The sequence below is a fragment of the Rhinatrema bivittatum genome, chromosome 8 (genome assembly GCF_901001135.1).
Source record: "Rhinatrema bivittatum chromosome 8, aRhiBiv1.1, whole genome shotgun sequence".
Taxonomy (NCBI): domain Eukaryota; kingdom Metazoa; phylum Chordata; class Amphibia; order Gymnophiona; family Rhinatrematidae; genus Rhinatrema; species Rhinatrema bivittatum.
Genome location: NC_042622.1, coordinates 270,069,487 through 270,090,322, shown reverse-complemented (window position 1 = coordinate 270,090,322; position 20,836 = coordinate 270,069,487). Strand labels below are relative to the sequence as shown.

Genomic DNA, 20,836 nt, shown 5'->3' with positions numbered 1-20,836 from the left:
GGAAGGACCTCCTGCCGTCCAATCTTTTTCGTCTATGGCCGCCGCCATTTTCGGCGCCATTTTGGAAAATGGCGCCGGCTGAAGACGACAAGATTCAGAGCAGGAGCCCGTTCCGGACCGCTGCCGTTCCGGACCGCCGCTGGACCCGCAGGTTATTTAAGTTATTTGGGGGGGGGTTCGGGAGGGTGGGGGATTTAATTTAAAGGGTCGGGGGTGGGTTTTAGGGGGTTTTAGTGTGCCGGCTCACGATTCTAACGATTTATAACGATAAATCGTTAGAATCTGTATTGTATTGTGTTCCATAACGGTTTAAGACGATATTAAAATTATCGGACGATAATTTTAATCGTCCTAAAACGATTCACATCCCTAATGTTTTGTACAATTTTATAAAGATTTGTATGCATTTGATTCCACTATACAGCATGACGATATCTTGGACTATTTGTCGATGGTATCACTCTCCACACTAACTGACAAACAGAGGGAATGTTTGAATAACATTAGTTATTAACATTTAGTAGAAATCCGTCAGTCGATTAAGGAATTGAAATCTGGGAAAGCTCCAGGTCTAGGTTATCACTATGAAGGTCGGTATAAAAAAGTGTTAAATAAATAAATAAATAGACAGTTTCCCAGGGAAATTCTATAAAACATATAATGAGCAAGTTGCACCCCTCCTTATGAAGGCTTTCAATTCTTTAATTGGAGGGTCCCACGTTTACATAAACCGTTTACATAAACCAGGCAAGGACATTGCGTACTGTGGCTCATACCGCCCAATATCGTTATTAAATATTGACTTGAAAATATTAGCAAAAATATTAGCTAATAGACAAGGAACACTTCTGCCCACTGTAGCACATGCAGACCAATCTGGATTTTTCCCCGGAAGAATGGCGTCGGATAATGTTCGTCGAGTACTGAATTTGGTCAGTTTAGCTAAAGGTCGACAATTAACATCTATTTTAATGTCTGTCGACGCTGAAAAAGCTTTCAACCGAGTACATTGAGCCTTTTCATTCCAAGTTTTGGAGAAATTCCAATTGAGAATCCGCTTTATCAAGTGGATTCAACATTTATACACATCTCCAAAAGCGTTTATCAAAGTTAATGGGGGATATTCCACATGATTTATGGTGGGGAGGGGTACTAGACAAGGGTGTCCTCTTTCTCCTCTCTTATTTGCTTTGGTACTGGAACTGTTTGCCACCAAAATATGCCATAATGAGATGATCCGGGGAATAGAAGTGGGAGGAACATCGGTTTGCAGACAATATCCTATTTACTTTAAGTCATCCAAAAATTACATTTCCAGCTTTAGTTACTGAATTAGGCAATTATAGCAAGGTTTCAGGATTTAAAATGAACTACAATAAAACAGAATTGCTGCTGATCTGTCTCAATGACACAGTTCGCAATCATTTACAATCCCATTATTCCTTTAAATGAGCTAAACATAATATTCGATATCTAGGCATAAATCTGACAGGCACAGGAATAGATTTATTTAAGCTGAATTATGAACCCTTAGCAAAGAAGATTTATCAGGATTTAGTGGTATGGAATTCTTTAAATCTATCTTGGCTGGGTAAAGTAGCAACGGTTAAGATGAACATCCTTCCACATCTGCTATACTTATTTCAAACTTTGTCTATTGAAATCCCTGATAGCTAATTTAAGCTCCTGCGGAAATGGTTTTTTTATTTTATCTGGCCAAAATTGTATGGTGGGGTAGGCATGCCAGATATCAAAAAATATTATTTAGCTGCCCAATTGAAGGCAATAGTGGATTTGCATTTGGATTGTCCAAAAAAACAATGGATTCTAATAGAGGAAGCCTCTGCTCACTGTCTGCGACTGGCAGGACAGATATGGCTTGCATGTCAAAATAGGACTGTGGGCCGAGAACTGTCCCCCTACGCATCTCATACTTTATGTTTATGGGATAAACATAAAAGAGCATTGATAGGTCCCCAATCACTTTACAGAAGTACTCCCATCTGCGATAACAGGGAATTTCACTCAGGACTACAACGCGGATATTTGATCCAATATTTTGGTCCCGCAATTGATATGGCACGCTCTCTTACTTCACATAAGTGGGCTGATCTGATATTAAGAATTGTGAGTAGACCCTTATTAGATGATCTCAGTTCTCGTTGCGGTATTTGTAATCTTATTGTGGTATTCAACCAGTCTGTCTCAAAGTGGTCTTGCACTCACTGGCACTAATGCCCCCACTGACAAGCCAGAGAAACAGTAGCCCACATCTACTGGTTCTGCCCTTACCTAACTCCCTTTCTTAATTTTTTAAAGAATCTATTATTGAAAGTTTGGTTGTCCTTTTCCCCATACCTATTAATGTAATCCGTCTCGCCAATTACCTCTTGACTGAAGCCAGAGTTTCTATCATTTGGATCAGGGAGGCAAGGCGGGCTGGTGAGGAACCGGCCACATGCGAAACACTATTTAGGTCCTTGGTGCTCTCACGTTTGCGGGCAGAGCACTTACATGCAGTTTTCACCAACAACATCTGGAAGTTCACCACCGACCGGGCCATGAACAGTGTTCTCTGCCCACCCTCCCTTCCTCCCAAGCATACCCTACTACTTAACATCTAGTTTTTCTTCTGTAAGGACACTAAATGTAAGCTAAAGGACACTAATGTTTTTTTTTGACTGCTAGTGCTTCCTTTCTGCCCACGATCAATGTATTTTTCTTTGAACAGATTTTATCCTTTCTTTAATTATAAATATAGTGAAGGTCAAAAAGATCAATTACTTAAAAGCTAAAACCTGAATAACCTCGACAGCTGTACATTTTTTTTGTATCTAAAAAATATCATGAGATACCTCACTTTTAACAGTAGAAACACGTTCTCCGCTCTTCCCCGCGTGGCACCGTGGGATGTGGGACTGTGCTTCACTTGGGCCTTTACTCTTTCTTGCTGAGGCGGGGCGCCCCCAGCATCCAACGTTAAAAATAGGTCTAATCTGGCTGCTTCACTAGTGCAGTAACTGCAAGGCACCCGGAGATTATGGGTGTTGGCCCAGAGATTGGGCAAGTCCAATAGAATTCCGGAGTCTCTGGGTCAAATCTGGAGAGTTCCCCGGCTTGGTCCCCATCTGGTTGCTTCTCCTCTCATGGAGGCAGGCGTCACAACAGCAGAAAATGCTGAACCTGTGCTACGTGACGTGGGACGCAGCACCTGTCTTTTATTTACTTATTTATTTTTAGATCATTAGATGTGTGCCACTTTGTGAACACAGAGGGCAGCTGAGTGTGAGGCAGTTGGCAGCCGCGGCAGGGACAGGCAGCGTGAGGCGGACGCCGCAGCGCCGTTCTGAGAGAGGCTTTTTTTTTTGGCCACCTCAAAATTCGGCCGCCTGAAGCAGCCACCTCACCCTGCCTTATTATAGAACCCCCTGCACCTCTGGAAAGCTCCCAGATGTAGATGACCCGATGTAGAGGAGTTTCAATTTTGAGTTGCGTTTCTCATTTGAGAAACAAGGAAGTTATTCCACCCTTCCCGACTCTTGCTAGTTCTTTCCCTTTTGAGTTAAAGTCTATTTTTGTTCCTTTGGGAACCGAGTACCCTTGGTACCAGGGACCCAGTGTCCAAATCTTTGGGGAAGAAGAGCTATCTTTCACTTAGGAAGAGCCTGGAGAGGAGTTATCTTTGAGGAATGAGTATTTGAAGGTATTATTTTCTTACTGGACTCAATGTACTGCCCACTTGGCGCTTCCAGAAGGAGCTCTAAGATATTTAAGAAGACTGAAGGAGAGGAATGAAGACTGAGACGGCTTGTGTTCCAATAAATAACTGGAACAGAATTCTAACCATTCTATAGTGGGGAGATGCTTCAGATAACGTTTAAGAGTTGGAAGAAGGATTATGCTTTCTTCAATCCGAATAATTGAAAAGGAGAAAGAGAGAAATTGTTAAGGAACAGGCTTCCATAAATTCAGAGACTTTGCTACAGGAATAAGGTCACAAATTTATTAAACCTTATTCTTCATTATTGTTGATCAATTTTATATGAAACCTAAGTGCTGTAAATAACCTTCAGTCAATTTTATCAACTATCAGTAAAGGAGTTGGAAACACATTGCCTTTCAAAGTGATTATTGCTGCTACAGACTGGGGGGATCATCAGAGCTGTTTACAGGGACTAGGAAAGGACGGAGTATGTTGGGCCTTGAAGCTATGCTTCTTTCTACAGGGGATAGCTTTCCTCAGAAGTAGAAAACTATCCATGGAGAGCTGGTTACATATAGAGTCTGTTTTACTTCTGTATGCCTTTGGGGTAAGCATCAGGGTTCTATCCCACCCAGGGGTTACGACTGTAATTGAAATTTCATTTAACTCGCGGCTTTCTATGGGCCAAGCCAACGTGCATCACAGTAGTATGGAGGTGCTTCTGTACAACAAAATGGTGCAGGCCACAGGGTCAGCCGCTGCCATTTTTACATACCTTCAGGTGGGCAGGAGCTCATGGGGGTTTGGAGAGTGGGTGTCAGTTTTTTAAAGTTTGGTTACTGGAGTGAGTTGGGCTTTTTTTTTTTGGCAAACAATTGGAGGCCTGGGACAGAAGCTGAGACTGAGTGAAAGTAACACAGAGAGAGAGAGAGAGTATGAGAGAGATTGAAGCAGATACTCTTTCTATTGAGTATTGGTTATTGGAAATAATGTGTTTAAAAAAAAACAGAATGAGGAGGGGGCATCACAATAATTGTTTGTACTGGGCAGCAATAAATCTGGCAACAGCCCTGTTTACAGTCTCTTTATTCTGTATTTGGTGAGGGTCTGTCTGTGTTCTGCAGGTGTAACCGTGGGGAGATGTTCTGCTCATGTTTAGTTTCTGTGTAAGGAACTATAGCAGCTTGGCTTGTTCTGTTTTAGGGCCTAGTGTAATATTTACAATATTGCCTTTCTACAGGTAGGGTTGTTCCTGTTTGAGTGCTGGCAGTTAGTGCTCTTTTGGTATGGTAGGCTTACTTCTGACTTTCTGAGGAACAAAACTACACCCAACATTAATTACAATAGGCCTAATACCATTTAGATTCCAAGTGTCTTTTTGGCAGGATTTTCTGGTCAGCACCAAGGCAGTGCTTGTAAATATAATATACTTTTTGTTGTAAGTGATATTTTTACCTCGGGAGACTGTATTTTAAATGTCCATTTTCATATAAAACATGTTCTTAGAAATACATAATTTTAAATTGTGTACAGGGAGACCAAGACAGGTGAGAGGGGAGAGAGTGCAAGGCTGAAGGTTCACCTATGGCAGCTAATACCCTTGCACCGGCCTCGCATGGCCCAGTGATTACTGTTGGAATTATCTTAAAAAATCCAGTGAAAAAGGGGAAACAATTGCTTATCTACATATCCTACCTTGTGTCCTGAGGGGCTGTAAGTTTCTAGTAAGCTCTGTTTCTGACGATTTGATTCATCTTTCTCACATCAATCTTCCTCTGCAGATCTTTTGTCCAGGCTTCCCGAGGGTCTCCACAAATCACACGGTTTCGTCTTTGTAAATAAAATCTGGGAAGAAAAAGTAATGCATCCTACATTTAATGGGGCATAGTCCTTAGGGTGGAATTAAACAAGAGGTAGGCCACAAGGGCATGGTTAATGGAGACACAGTCCATTTCTACCAGACCTGGAGTTAATTTGGGATGTTATTACTAATTGTACTTAGCTAATAAGAAATGATGCTGTAGCTCAGATAATTACAGGAGATCAGGATAACTGATATATTTGTATATGTATTATTATTACATTTTTATTTATTCACCGATATTAGTTTCCATTGATGTTACTTGCATTATTATTAATATTGATCACTAGTGCATATAAACTTATCTGGCTATCTTAGCTGGGGTATATCTGGATAACTTTAAAGTTAAGGAATAGGCTTCCATAAATTGAGACTTTGCTACAGGAATAAGGTCACATTTACTACATCCTCTGACGATTCTTTAGGGGATGAGTTATCTTCCAACGTCGACTCTCGGTTGCCCTCGTTTTCGTCCTCTTTTACCTTATCGCTTTTGGGACAAGCGGAATCAATGGCAGAATCCTCTGTCTTTTTTTCGCAACCATTGCCCTCGGGGATGCCTCCGTCAAGAGGGGGCTTTCAACCCTATTCAAACCACTGATTCACAATCTTGGCTCACTAATCAATTTGGTAAATCATCCTAGGATTGCTACTCCAGAATCTTCATATGATTCTTCCACTACATCTAGGTCTGTAGTTACATGATGTTGGGTTCCATATTAGGAGCTACCACCCAGGAAAGAGATCTAGGCATCATAGTGGATAATACACTGCTGTGGCAGTCAAAAAAGCAAACAGAATGTTATGAATTATTAGGAAGGGAATGGATAATAAAATGGAAAATGTCATAATGCCTCTATGGTGAGGCCGCACCTTGAATACTGTGTACAATTCTGGTTGCCGCATCTCAAAAAAGATATAATTGTGATGGAGAAGGTACAGAGAAGGGCTACCAAAATGATAAGGGGAATGGAACAGCTCCCCTATGAGGAAAGACTATAGAGGTTAGGACTTTTCAGCTTGGAGAAGAGACGGCTGAGGGGGGATATGATAGAGGTGTTTAAAATCATGAGAGGTCTAGAACGGGGAGATGTGAATGGTTATTTACTCTTTCAGATAATAGAAAGACTAGGGGGCACTCCATGAAGTTAGCATGTGGCACATTTAAAACTAATAGAAGAAAGTTCTTTTTTACTCAACGCACAATTAAACTCTGGAATTTGTTGCCAGAGGAAGTGGTTAGTGCAGTTAGTATAGCTGTGTTTAAAAAAGGATTGGATAAGTTCTTGGAGGAGAAGTCCATTACCTGCTATTAATTAAATTGACGTAGAAAATAGCCACTGCTGGAGGTGGAGAGAAGCGGGAGCAAGTATTTCTTTTGAATTGAAAACTTACCTGGGAGAGGAAAGGAGTCCTGCCCCGGTGATTGATCTTCTCATTCCAGTCGAGTGAGGACGCTGCTTCGAGAGGCGTGGATGGAGGCGGACCCTGAAGTTAGTTATTTAATCAGGTCATAGCGGCGTGCAGCAGATGCTGGCTCGCTGCTTAAGCCGCGCGCGCTCAAGAGGCACGCGGTTAAGCTGGGCTTCGCCGGGATTGCAGGGATTGTGCTGGTTCTGTTTTTATTTCTTTAATAAATAGTTAATAATTATCTCTCCGTTCTCCACCCATATGAGATCCTTAAATAAATGACGTGGAGGAATTATGAAGTCCAGAAATTTTAAATATTCCCATTTGCTTCATTCCTCTCGGAAAAGGAAGGCCAAGGAGCGCCAAGCCTCAGACGCTTCAGTGGCCAAACTTATACTGGGACCTATGGACGCACATATCCTCCGTAGGATAAATTTGGAGGCAGAGAGCTCGCTGAACGAAAGGAGGGGAGAAGAAGAGCCCTATAATGTTCCTGAGCTATTATTATCTACCCTCTCCTCCGAGGGGAGATCAAACCACCAAATCCACCTGATAGACTCCAGGTGGAGTGGGGTTCAATTGGACCACCCGGAGAGGAGGATCGGATGGAACCACTTTTGAGGCAATCAAGCCATCTGGATGAACGGGTAGAACAAATTACCAACTTGGAGGTGGTGAAAAACTCCGATGGAGCGACAGATGAAACTTCTGGTGGGGACGCTAATGGGTTTTCCTTGATACAATTTCAAGAATTGGTAAGATCCCAGAACATTACCATGGAACTAATATGGGAAGCTATCAATGCTTTAAATAAAAATATGGGGATACAAATGTCAATTCTACTTGGAAAGATGAAGGAAGTAGAAAGTAGAGTGGTGAAAACAGAGAAGGATAATTTACAGCTTAATTGTGATGTTAACTCAGTTAAGAAATTAGAAAAGTCAATGAAATACAATGTGCTATGATAAAAGAAAATCAAAATATATATTACAAAGTGGAAAATTTAGAAAATGTCTCTAAATGTAGGAATATTTGTTGTATAAATTTTCCAAAATCAGTGATTTCAACCCCAATGCAGCTCTGGAGGAGATATTTAATGAAGGTATTAGGCATACCAGAAGCTACATTACCCATTCTTTCAAAAATATATTTTCTTCCTCCATTGAAGAAAACCTCCGAAGCTGCATTGGGAGAAAATATTCCTATGCAAGAATTAAAATTGGTTCATGAAATGAATGTAAATATTTCAGAAATGTTGGAAAGAACAGAGACTGAGCTAGTGAATCCAGCGACACTCCTTGTAACTTTTATGTTAGAGTCCGACAAGGATTGGATATTTAGAAAATATTTCCAGAATAGGACAAAGGAGTTTATGGGCTGTAAAGTCCAGATATTTCCTGATCTATCTCGCCAGACTCAGAAACGTAGAAAACAATTTCTGTTACTAAGGCCCCAGGCAATACAACTTGGTATGCTTTTTATTTTAAAATATCCTTGCAAGTGTTTAATACAATTCAATAAAAAGACTGATATATTTCAACAACCAAGTTATCTAACAAAATTCTTAATTGAGAAAGGAAAGCCATTGATGAGTTCATCTCCAGAGGCAATATAAAGTGCTCAGTGTAAGGAGTTTGGATCTTCCAATAGAAATAAATATCCTATAGTCTAATTGCTTTGTACAGGTTTATGCATTTTTGTATAAATTTACTTGGAAAAGTATAAAGGATCTCATTTGAGGGCGTGATAGATAGGAATGAAGGAAGTTAATTTGTTTTTCTTTTTTGATCGAGTATATATAGCATGAAAATGCATGTATAAATTAGTGATAATTGTTCATTCCTGTAATTATATTCAAGTGTAATACTGCTTGATGTGTTAATATATAAAATTCAATAAATATTAAATTAGAAAAAAGAAAATAGCCACTGCTATTAGTAGCAACGGTAACATGGAATAGACTTAGTTTTTGGGTACTTGCCAGGTTCTTATGGCCTGGATTGGCCACTGTTGGAAACAGGATGCTGGGCTTGATGGACCCTTGGTCTGATCCAGTATGGCATGTTCTTATGTTCTTATCACAGCAATGTTCATACATGTGGTAATGTTGATACTTATAAAACGAAAACTGTTGTTGCATATAGGCTTGGGGTAGTAAGTGAGGTCAGTTGCACATTGTCTTAGGTGTTCAAATGGTGTGAGTTATTTAATTGATTGAGGGACGGAGTCTTTTTCTTGGTGTTGGGTTGAGTGGTTGGTTGGGGGTTTTGTTGATTGAGTGAGTTTGAGTAGGCTCTGGTGAAAAGCCAGGTTTTCTGGTCTTTTTTGAAAATTTTGATGCTTGGTTGATTTCTTATTTCCATTGGTATTGAATTCCATGGCGTGGGGCTGGCGATGGATATGGCTCTCTCGCGGGTTGTGTTTTTCAAGTTCTTTCATGATTTTGTAGACCTCTATCATATCCCCCCTCAGTTGTCTCTTCTCCAAACTGAATAGCACTATCTTCCTTAGCCTTACCTCATAGGGCAGTCATTCCATGTCATCATTTTGGTCACCCTTCTCTGCACTTTCTCCTGTGCAACTATATCTTTTTTGAGATGCGGCAACCAGAACTGCACACAATATTCAAGATGTGGTCTCACTATGGAGTGATACAGAGGCATTATGACATCTATTCCCTTCTTAATAATTCCTTATATTCTGTTTGCTTTTTTGATCACCACAGCACACTGAACCAATGATTTCAATGTAGATCGCTTTCCTGGGTAGTAATTCCTAAGATACAACCTAACATTGTGTAACTACAGCAAGGGTTATTTTTCCCTATATGCATCACTTTGCACTTGTCCATGTTGAATTTCATCTGCCATTTGGAAGCCCAGTCTTCCAGTCTCGCAAGGTCCTCCTGCAATTCATCACAATCCGCTTGAGATTTAACTACTCTGCATAATTCTATGTGATCCACAAATTTGATCACCTCATTCATCGTACCCCTTTCCAGATCATTTATAAATATATTAAAAAGCACTGGTCCAAGTACAGATCCCTGAGGCACTCCACTGTTTACCCTTTTCCACTGAGAAAATTGACTATTTAATCCTACTCTCGGTTCCTGTCTTTTAACCAGCTTGCAATCCACAAAAGGACATTGCCTCCTATCCCATGACTTTTTAGTTTTCTTAGAAGCCTCTCATGCAGGACTTTGTCAATTGCCTTCTGAAAATCCAAATACACCACATCTACCGGTTCACCTTTATCCTCATGTTTATTCACCTCTTCAAAAAAATGAAGTAGATTTGTGAGGCAAGACTTCCCTTGGGTAAATCCATGCTGGCTGTGTCCCATCAAACCGTGTCTATCTAAATGTTTTGTGATTTTATTCTTTATAACAGTTTCCATGATTTTTCCCAGCACTGAAGACAGGCTCACTGGTCTATAGTTTCCGGATCACCCCTGGAGACCTTTTTAAATATCGGGTTTATATTGGCCACCTTCCAATCTTCAGGTACATTGGTTACACTCATATATCACGGGTGTCTTTTTTGGATATGATAGTGCAAATTCAGGACGGCGTGTTAAACACGACCATTTACCAGAAAGACAAGATAAACACACGTTTTTAGCTTATGCAAGTCATCACCCACGAGCACTGAACAATGATATCCCAATCGGTCAATTTTTGCGGCTGTACCGAATTTGCTCACCACAATTTTATTGTGCAAGCACAAGACATGGCTCACAAATTTTCATTGACAGGTTACCCCCCAATGCACTATTAAAACTGCTTTCAAGCAGCTATTTTTTACACATTGTGAATGTTGTCTTTACCACCAACTATAGATTGCACTGAACAGTTAACCTGTGTTTTAGTTTTTTCACGACATGCTCTTTGCCACTGAAGCTCAGTTTGCTTTTAGGAGGGGTCGAAATGTGAAGGATCGTTTAATTTCATCTGTTTTGTTTCCTCTCTGCACTGACAGTCCTTTTGATGGTCATAAACTCTGTGGTCCTGTCGGGCATGTTCCCTGTCTCTTTCACTCACTATTTTTGAACAGTCTTTGAGTCATAAGCGCCAGCAGCTAAATTTGTCCACCGATTGTAACTCCGGTAGTGTTGCTTATGTAATTTTATGTCCTTGTCCATTTTTGTATGTTGGCAAGAAATGTGCTTTAAAACCCTGTATTCTGGAACATTGTGGTTGCCTTTGTTGCTCCTTCACAGAGGCTCCACTAGTGTCCCACTGGCAGGAGCAGAATCATGAAATACAGGGACCTACGATTCTTTGTAATTGAACAGGTACCTCACCTACTGAGGGCTGGTGATTTTGGGAACTTGTTGCTCCTAAAGGAGTAGTGGTGGATTTTCACCTTATGCACTTTGTTCCCAAATGGACTTAATCAGGAGACTGAATGGACTCCATTTTTTCTGATCTGCTGTCAGTCTGGTCATGGTGATGCCTGTGATTGGCTGAGAGCAGCTAGTATGTGATTAGGATTATGGGTAATGTGACCATTTTTAGCGCCTTTATAAGCATTTATATTCTTCTGTGGTAGCGGCAACCTTGCTGCAGTATCATTCTGGCATATTAAGTCAGTGTGTAAGTTTCTTTAAAAAGATATGTGGTTTTATTTTCACTTTGCGATTCCCATTGGGGGTATTTTTTCATTAGTAATACGATATTTTTCTGCTTGTATTTTAGTGTTCTAACCCTCCCAACGCAGGACTTCACATTCATGTTATGCAAAACAAGTACGTCTCGGAGGATACATTTGCATGTCATCTATCAGAATGATATGCTGATGAAATAAACTTTATCTGAACAGACTATATGGATGAAGATACTTTGTTATTGTCATCACTTGGATGTTAAACTGGATGCCATCTCACCTTTGTGCTCTCTTTTAACTTTAAAGTTAGCCAGATAAGCATATCTGACTAACTTTAGACCTGTTCAATTGCAAGTCCAACTTATCCGGTGAACTTAGGCCTAGATTCATCATCGTGTGATAAATATAGCCAAGTTCCCAACCAACTCAAGTCTGCAATGCTTAAACCTCTCCTCAAAAAACCCAACCTTCCCACCACAGATCCTGCAAACTACAGACTTATAGCAAACCTTCCTATGTTAGCCAAAATTATGGAGAAAGTGGTCAACCGACAACTCTCTGAATTCCTTGATGACAACAATATCCTCACCAATAACCAATACGGATTCCGGAAGAAAAAGAACACCGAATCACTATTAGCCACTCTAGCTGACACCATTATCTTCAATCTTGAGAAAGGCCAACCTTGCCTTCTCGCACTCTTGGATCTGTCAGCAGCGTTCGACACTGTGAATCATTCTAGCTTACTACAACGACTCACAGACATCGGCATCACAGGAGCAGCGTATAACTGGTTTAAATCCTTCCTAGAGAACAGAACTTACAGAGTCAAAATAAACAACAAGGAATCCCACCCCATCCAAGCCAAAATGGGGATAACACAAGGATCCTCACTCTCCCCCACCCTTTTCAACATTTATCTTCTCCCACTCTGTCACCTCCTCACTAACCTCAAACTTACCCATTTCCTATATGCGGATGACATACAAATTATCATCCCCATAACGGACACCTTACACAAGACCATGGCCTACTGGAATAAATGCCTCTCAACCATCAACGAGCTTCTAACCAGCCTCAACCTGGTTCTAAATACCAATAAAACGGAAATCCTTATAATAGCACCGGAAAAATCTACCCTGCCTACCTCCAGCAACTCTCCAGACACTTCAGGATACACCACCTCACCGCAAGTCAGAGATCTGGGTGTAATTCTAGACAACAGACTCAGCCTCAATAAATTCATTAACAACACCACCAAAGAATGCTTCTTTAAACTACAAGTTTTAAAGAAAATAAAGCCACTTCTACGCTACAGAGATTTCCGTACAGTTCTCCAAGCCATCATTCTCCCGAAACTAGACTATTGCAATTCACTTCTGCTGGGACTCCCCGCATGCTCTACCAAACCCCTCCAGATGGTCCTAAATGTCACAGCAAGAATTCTCACTAACGCTAAAAAAAAAGACCACATCACCCCAATCCTCCAGCACCTCCACTGGCTTCCCATTAAATACAGGATACAGTTCAAAAGCAGCATGATGATTCATAAGGCCCTTCATAACATATCCCCACTCAACTTAACCTTCAAGCTGCAACTTCATACTTCGGATAAGCCGACTAGAAGAGCATATCAAAACAGACTGATTACCCAGCCAGCAAAATCCTCCCTGAGAAAACGCGCTCTATCAACTGCGGGCCCGTCTCTCTGGAATTCCCTACCACCAGACCTCCGCCTTGAGCCGTGCCATATTACCTTTAAGGCGAAACTCAAGACTTGGCTCTTCCTGCAAGCATTCCCAGAGAGCTAAGAACTAGAATATTTAACACCTCAGTCCTTTGATTTTAATGTATTGTTCTCTGCCTTATTTAGACAAGATTATCAATTGCCTTTATTTATATGCTTAAAGTTGAACTCAGTTTTGTTCTTTTACTATTTATTTAGATCAAGTGTTCTGATTTGTTCCAAGATTTGTTCCATGTAAACTGCCCCCGGCAGCTTTGTTCTTTTACTATTTATTTAGATCAAGTGTTCTGATTTGTTCCAAGATTTGTTCCATGTAAACTGCCCTCGGCAGTAGTTCTTACTGTTATTTGTAAACCGGAGTGATATGTATTGTATACAGGAACTCCCGGTATATAAAAACTATAAATAAATAAATAAATAAATAAATAAATAAATAGTGCCCACGATAAAAAAGGGGTGTGGTTAGGGTAATTTTCCAGGTGCTACATAGCTATTTTACCGCAATGCTTGTTAAATTTATCGCACCCGTGGTATTTTCACATCAAAGCTGAGAAGTTCCCGGATAGGCTTTTATCGCATTTTGGTCTGCTGGAGAGGAAGAGGGAGAGAGACTCTGTACAGGCTTACAAAAAAGTTAACTATTTATACTAATGTAAGAGGAGGCACTAGTAACTCGGGGTGAGATTTGTTGGGTTTTAGGGGGCAGTTTAACATGCATAGTCATACATACGAACCGCAGAGCTACCATTGTGAAGATTTTATATGATGTGGAGGGATGAAAGGTAAAAGAAGAGTAGATTTGTACCATGTTCTCTCTACCTAGCTTGATACACTATCTACCTAGCTGAAATAAAAAATCAGTGGGCCTCCACAGAGGCTCTCTCTCTCTCTCTCCTCCCCTTTCAAAACAGGATTTGCGGTAAATCCCATTTCGGCCATAATGCACAGCTATTGCAGGCATATCGACCAGAAAAAAAGGTGTAGTTATTTCCAGCGTTAAATCCTGTGATAGTGTGTGTTACATTATCGCACACAACGTTAACCAGCTGTCTTTCACATTTACTCCACCCAAACTCCTCCCACTTGAATACAATTTTAAAATTTGCATACGCATTTCATGATGTGGTGTTTCTTGAATGCATTAGGGCATTATTGTGGGCGTTAGGGCCCTAACACTCACAATAACACCCTAACACATTTTGATAAATGCCCCCTTAGCCAGATATGTTTAAATATAATCTGATTGGATCAGCTTAGGCTAGGAGAGGGTGATGAAAACAGGATCAGACTGGGGAAAAAGAAACACACACACACACACATATATATATATATATAGAGAGAGAGAGAGTACAGAGATATAAGGCAGTAAATATACTTACTAGTGTTCCTAATGTGTACAGATACAATAGATAGAGAGAGATGGAAACACCATAGAAATTAACATGGAACTAACAAACATCTGTTTATTATTTTTTTTCACAATTAAATTAAATCATCACACTAAGAGAAAAAAAAACTAGCTATCACCATATACTGAGAGGTAAAAAAAATCACAAAATGTCTATATGAAAAAATGTTAATGATTTGTAACAAAAAAAAAAAAAGCAGTTGCTTGGAAATAGATCCAGCACAAATGTTGCTTAAATCAGCTTCTCCACTGGAAAACTATGTGAATTCAATTGTTCACTGCAGAGGCTTTTGTGTGAAAGAATTTGTAGCGTGTAGACTATTCTCAGATAAACGTGCAGCGGAGGTACACCACTGAACAAACCCCGACAAACTGATCTTCAGATGCTTCGCCAATACTAGCTTTCTCAGGGGAGGTGGGGGGAGTACTGTCAGGAGTACTGTACAGACCTGCTGTGCTTCTGCAATTCAGAAGCCTGACTGGTACTAGCACAGCTCATCAAAGGAAAGTTTCAATAAAGTCTAAACATCTCATAAGAAATTGCGGCGATCAAACCAGTTTCGGCAGCCTGCTGTGATACTTGCTGAACGTTTGATGAAGTTTGCTCAAACCCTTGCAGACTGTGGCAAAGGTATTAAGTCCACATGAAAGTTAAAAATCACCCAGAGTAATGGTGTTTTCCCAAATTGATGTTAGAAAACATCACTGGCAATTAAAGAGGAAAACGTTTGGTAAAAGATACCGGGGTTAGGGTGGGGGAGAGGTTATATAACAGATTACAGATGATGCAGTTAGTAAGTGTTGTGCTGGAGGTGGACCCTTGGCCTGGCGCAGGATTGGTACGGCTCCTGAGGGTTCCCAGAGGGCGCCTGCTGCCAGGAGGCGGAGCACACGAGGAGACAGAGGCTAGCTGGAGCTTCACCAATAACAGTCCGGGGGCGCCGTGGGTTGAGCCCTTGGATACCCGGACCGCCTGGGTTTAGGTGGGCCTCTAAGGATCTCCCGGAGAGGTAGCGGTGTGCCCACCAAGAGCAAAGGTGTGCGGCCAGTGGAGAACAGATAAGCTACACTGGAACAGAGAGTGCCGGAGACCACTGGAAGGGCTACCAAAATGATAAAGGGAATGGAACAGCTCCCCTATGAGGAAAGACTAAAGAGGTTAGGACTTTTCAGCTAGGAGAAGAGACGGCTGAGGGGGGATATGATAGAGGTGTTTAAAATCATGAGAGGTCTAGAATGGGTAGATGTGAATCGATTATTTACTCTTTCAGATAGTAGAAAGACTAGGGGGCACTCCATGAAGTTAGCATGGGGCACATTTAAAACTAACTGGAGAAAGTTCTTTTTCACTCAACGCACAATTAAACTCTGGAATTTGTTGCCAGAGGATGTGGTTAGTGCAGTTAGTATAGCTGGGTTTAAAAAAGGATTGGATAAGTTCTTGGACGAGAAGTCCATTACCTGCTATTAATTAAGTTGACTTAGATAATAACCACCGCTATTACTAGCAACCGTAACATGGAATAGACTTAGTTTTTGGGTACTTGCCAGGTTCTTATGGCCTGGATTGGCCACTGTTGGAAACAGGATGCTGGGCTTGATGGACCCTTGGTCTGACCCAGTATGGCATGTTCTTATGTTCTTATGTTCTGGAACGGAACAGGAACTGAAGATCCCCCAGTCAGGATAAGCAGTGCCTAGTGGTCTAGCTTGTAGAAGGCCATGGGTAGCGTCAGAAGAGGCAAGCCTGGTGGTCACAGGGGAAGCAAGGAGCGTGTTTGTATGGAGCGCAAGGCTCAAAGCCAGGGTATTCATCTGAGGGTGGTCAGCCAAAGCAAGGGTCAGTTCCAGGTATCAGTCCGAGCGTGGTCAGTAGCAAGCAAGGGTCAGTTCCAGGTATCAGTCCGAGCGTGGTCAGTAGCAAGCAAGGGTCAGTTCCAGGTATCAGTCCGAGCGTGGTCAGTAGCAAGCAAGGGTCAGTTCCAGGTATCAGTCCGAGCGTGGTCAGTAGCAAGCAAGGGTCAGTTCCAGGTATCAGTCCGAGCGTGGTCAGTAGCAAGCAAGGGTCAGTTCCAGGTATCAGTCCGAGCGTGGTCAGTAGCAAGCAAGGGTCAGTTCCAGGTATCAGTCCGAGCGTGGTCAGTAGCAAGCAAGGGTCAGTTCCAGGTATCAGTCCGAGCGTGGTCAGTAGCAAGCAAGGGTCAGTTCCAGGTATCAGTCCGAGCATGGTCAGTAGCGAGCAGAGGTCAGTTCCAGGCAGCAGTCTAAACGTGCTCAGAGGCGAGCCAAGGTCAGTACCGAGTATCAGTCCGACAAAGTACAACCTGGGTAGCGGAACGTGGAACAGGAAACAGGAACAGACGCTGGAACACATGAAGGACCACGGGAACGCAGGAGCACTGGAACAAGCACAGGAACAAGGAACGCAGGAACCCAGGACGGCAACTAGGTTCACACAAGTATGACGACCCATTTGCCAAGGCGAGGAACTGAGGGAAGGCCCTCACCTTATATAGGACGCTTATGTGATGTCATCAGGAGGTGTCTGGCCCGAGGTTCCCGTCCTGGCCCTTTAAAAGATGAGGCGCCGACCGCGTGCGCGCCTAGGGGCGGGGCCGAGGACGTGGGGCCCCTGTGGGAGCTCCATAGAGAGGCCTGTGACGACGGAGGCATTTGGGGCAGGCGCTGGGAACGCCAAGAGCTGGCAGCTGCTGCTGGGGAGGACGGAACGGAGCCCATGGAGGGGAGCCTGAGGTGAGCAGGCCCAGTCACAGCACCAGCGTGGCCGGGAAGCGCAACAGTAACAACAGTCACTGTACCCTAACATCATTAGTAACAGATATTGGTACAGTTAAATTGCCATCATTAGTAAGTCAGGGGTATAGTTACATTAGTAACAGTAGCACACTTAAATTATCATCATTAATAGTAATAGTCATTTGCATACTTACATTATTGCTTTCTTGTTGCAGCTGTCGTTGATTTCCTGCATCCTGTAATCCTTCACATACTTCACATACTTGAGAATTGCATGGACGTGGACCCTTTTTGCATAAGACAGACAGCAGTTTTCATAATTTCCTGCATGAAACAGATATATTTTAATAAATAAATACATGCCCGTGCAGACTTCTTGCAGTTTGGAGCTGGTAATTTTCAGAGTCTGGGGTTTGTTCCAAGAACAGGGTCAAGGACGTCGGAAAATCTCTTCTTCTCAGCCCTCAACCAGCAAGACTTGTAACATTCAGGAAATCATCCCAAGGAAAAGAGAAGTGGCAACATGAAAAAAATATGGCTACAGTACTATGTTTTGTTTTTTTTTTAATATGTGAGATTTTGACTTACTTTTCTTTTTCCTCCCTGGTCAGACTCCCTGCTTACCCTTAAGCTGAAGAAAAGAATTAAGAATTTCTCCAGGTCAGGATGAGCAGCAAAACCATGGGCTAGATTTTAAAAGCCCTGCGCGCCGGCGCACCTATTTTGCATAGGCTGCCGGCGGGCGCAAAGCCCCGGGACGCGTGTAAGTCCCGGGGCTTCGTAAAAGGGGCGGGAGGGGGCGTGTCTGGGGGCATGCCGGCAGTCCGGGGGCGTGTCCTGGGGCATGTCCAGGGGTCAGGGGGCGGTCCGGGGTGGATCCGGGGGCATGGTGATGGTTCGGGGTGGGCCGGGAGGGCGGTCCCGAGTCCCCCAGCACTGCGGACTGTGCCGGGGGATGCCGAGGCGGCGTGCGCAGGTTACACCTGCTTCAAGCAGGCGTAACTTGCACAACAAAAGGTAGGGGGGGATTTAGGTAGGGCTGGGGGTTGGGGTAGATAGGGGAAAGGTGGGGGGATGCGGAGGGAACGGAGGCAGGCTGCGCGGCTCGGCGCGTGCAGGCTGCCAATTTTGCGCAGCCTTGCGCGTGCTGACCCCGGATTTTATAAGATACACGCAGCAACGCGCGTATCTTATAAAATCCGGTGTACTTTTTTAAGATCTACCTCCATGTGTGTTATCTGCTTCATACTAGGGGTTAGCTCCCAGAGCTGAGCAGCAGTAATAGCTGCATTAATTCCTCTAGAGCACAGCAAGCGCTTATGTCCAGAAATGAGCAAAAGCTGGTGGGCCAGAGCCGTAGCTAGCCCATGTCCAATGTGGCCCTAGCCATAGGCACCAACCACTAGAGGTGCTGTCATGCAAAACCTATTGACCTCCAGCCTCCTCCTCCTTCCCCCCGCCCTGGCAATGAATAGCAGTGTGACCCGCAGAGTTTCAAAAATTAGATTTCTTCTTCCTTCCTTCCACTGGGCCAATGAAGAACAGTGCAGCACACACTCCTGACCCCTCTATTCCCTGCCCCAGCAATGAATAGTAGCTCTGCCCATAGGGCAGCAAAAAATATTGGCCTCCTTCTTCCCCTGTCTCCCCGCTCCAGTAGTGGAAAGTAGCGTGGGCCAGGGGCTGCAAAAAGCATTGGTCTTTTCCTCCCGTTCCTTGCCCAGCAATGAAAAGTAGTTTAGCCAGCACAGTGTTATGGAGCAGCCATGAGCAGCAGCAGTGTGGCTTGCCCGATGCCAAGAAGCATTGGCCTTCTCCCCCATGCTTCTGCATACCTGGAGGCTAGATGAGAGAGAGAAAGAGCCAGTGTGTGTGTGTGTGTGTGTGTGTGTGTGTGTGTATGACTGTGGATGTGCGAGAGAGGTATGAGCATATGTGTGTCTGAGCATTGAGACAGGTATGAACTTGTGAGTGAGAGCCCGTGTGTGTGTGTGTGTGTGACTGACTGAGCATGTGAGAGAGAGCCTATGAGTGTGTGTGTGTATGACTGAGCATGTGTGAGAAAGGTATGAGCGTGTGTGTGTGTGTGTGTGTGAGACAGCATATGAAAGTGAATGAATGAGCATATGTATGTTTTTGTATAGTGGAGCATGAGAGAATGAATAATTGTGTGTATATGATTGAGCATGTGTGAGAGAGAGTATATGAGAGCGTGTGAATGACTGACCCTATTGACATGGTGTCTAGGTCCCCTGTACCTCAAGAACACAGAAGTATGAAAATCAGTAACCCCTGTACCATTCTGAACCTCTGAAATGAGCTGTGCTGTATCATTGTTTTACTGCTGTTTCTAGTGTGATGACGCTTCTAGTTACCTTTCTCATTACATTTCTATGAATGCAATGAGGTAAAACCTGGACTGGACTGACTTGTCCCCCTTGACATGGAGCTATATGTTCACCCTACTTCTAGTTTAAGTTTTTTTGTACATTCTTAAAAAGAATACTTTTTTATTCTTCTTTCTCAGAACACCTGCAGTTGTTAGAACTGGGAAAATAGCCAGTGCTTTGTTAAGGTAAGAAACGGAGAATGACCTTTGTTATTGATATATTCTAGCTTGGCAAAGTTCCCAGAGTTCGTGTCTTAATTAACACCAAACTCTAAATAGATGTTGTCTTTTGACCTTCTGCAATTAGTATAGACATATACCTATTCCAAATAGTTTTTCACGTAATCATTAGGAGCTTTAGATGCTTGATGTCTATGGTACTTTGACATTTCTTTATCTGTACTCAGGCGCTCTTCTGTCAATTAGATACATTGATGAAGCAAGATCAAGGCACACAGGTGTCTCAACGAAGCACATCTGATGTAAAGATTAAATAATTTTTATAGCTACATTTTTCCTGGACATGTAACCTGACATATATGTAATTGTTTAGTAATTAGAACACATGAGGCCAGATGTCTCTGAAATAGTTTAACTTGATTTATATTGAAATAGAATTAGTATAGGCCATAAAGGTCAGCAAGAGAAAGGGTATATATACCATGTCATCCAGTCAATCGGGGATGCTGTTCTATCCAAAGTATGGCATGCCTGAGACCCTGGCTTACTTAATTTGAATTTGGAAAGAAACCAATTTGATTTTTCCTGTATCTATAATATGACTTGATCAATTAAATACTTTCCTTATGTAAAATAAAAATCATATTCTTTTTTTTAAGAATATATCTCTGACTGAATTATTGAGAGACTCTGATCTTATAAATAATTAACTGAGCTCAATAGTTGCATCAACTCTAAGGGGCACTGATGTGTTAACTTTATGTGACATGAGTT

At 42.4% G+C, this 20,836-nt stretch overlaps 1 protein-coding gene across 5 annotated transcripts in view; it reads right to left on the bottom strand.

The window, feature by feature from the left end:
- Positions 1 to 20,836, bottom strand: part of LOC115096367 (C-C motif chemokine 20-like) — a 99,212-nt gene that overhangs the window by 1,200 nt on the left and 77,176 nt on the right. For 4 of the 5 annotated variants that reach the window (XR_003858054.1, XR_003858053.1, XR_003858055.1 and 1 more), the window contains 2 exons: positions 17,688 to 17,817; positions 5,399 to 5,548 (listed from right to left, as the gene is read on the bottom strand). Coding sequence is in view for 2 of the 5 variants with exons in the window: in XM_029610870.1 (XP_029466730.1) it covers positions 5,425 to 5,548; positions 17,688 to 17,817 (254 nt within the window). In the remaining 3 variants the exon portion in view is untranslated. Of the gene's footprint in view, positions 1 to 5,397; positions 5,549 to 17,687; positions 17,818 to 20,836 lie in introns of those variants that run through there. The other variant, XM_029610869.1, reaches the window with a different exon arrangement.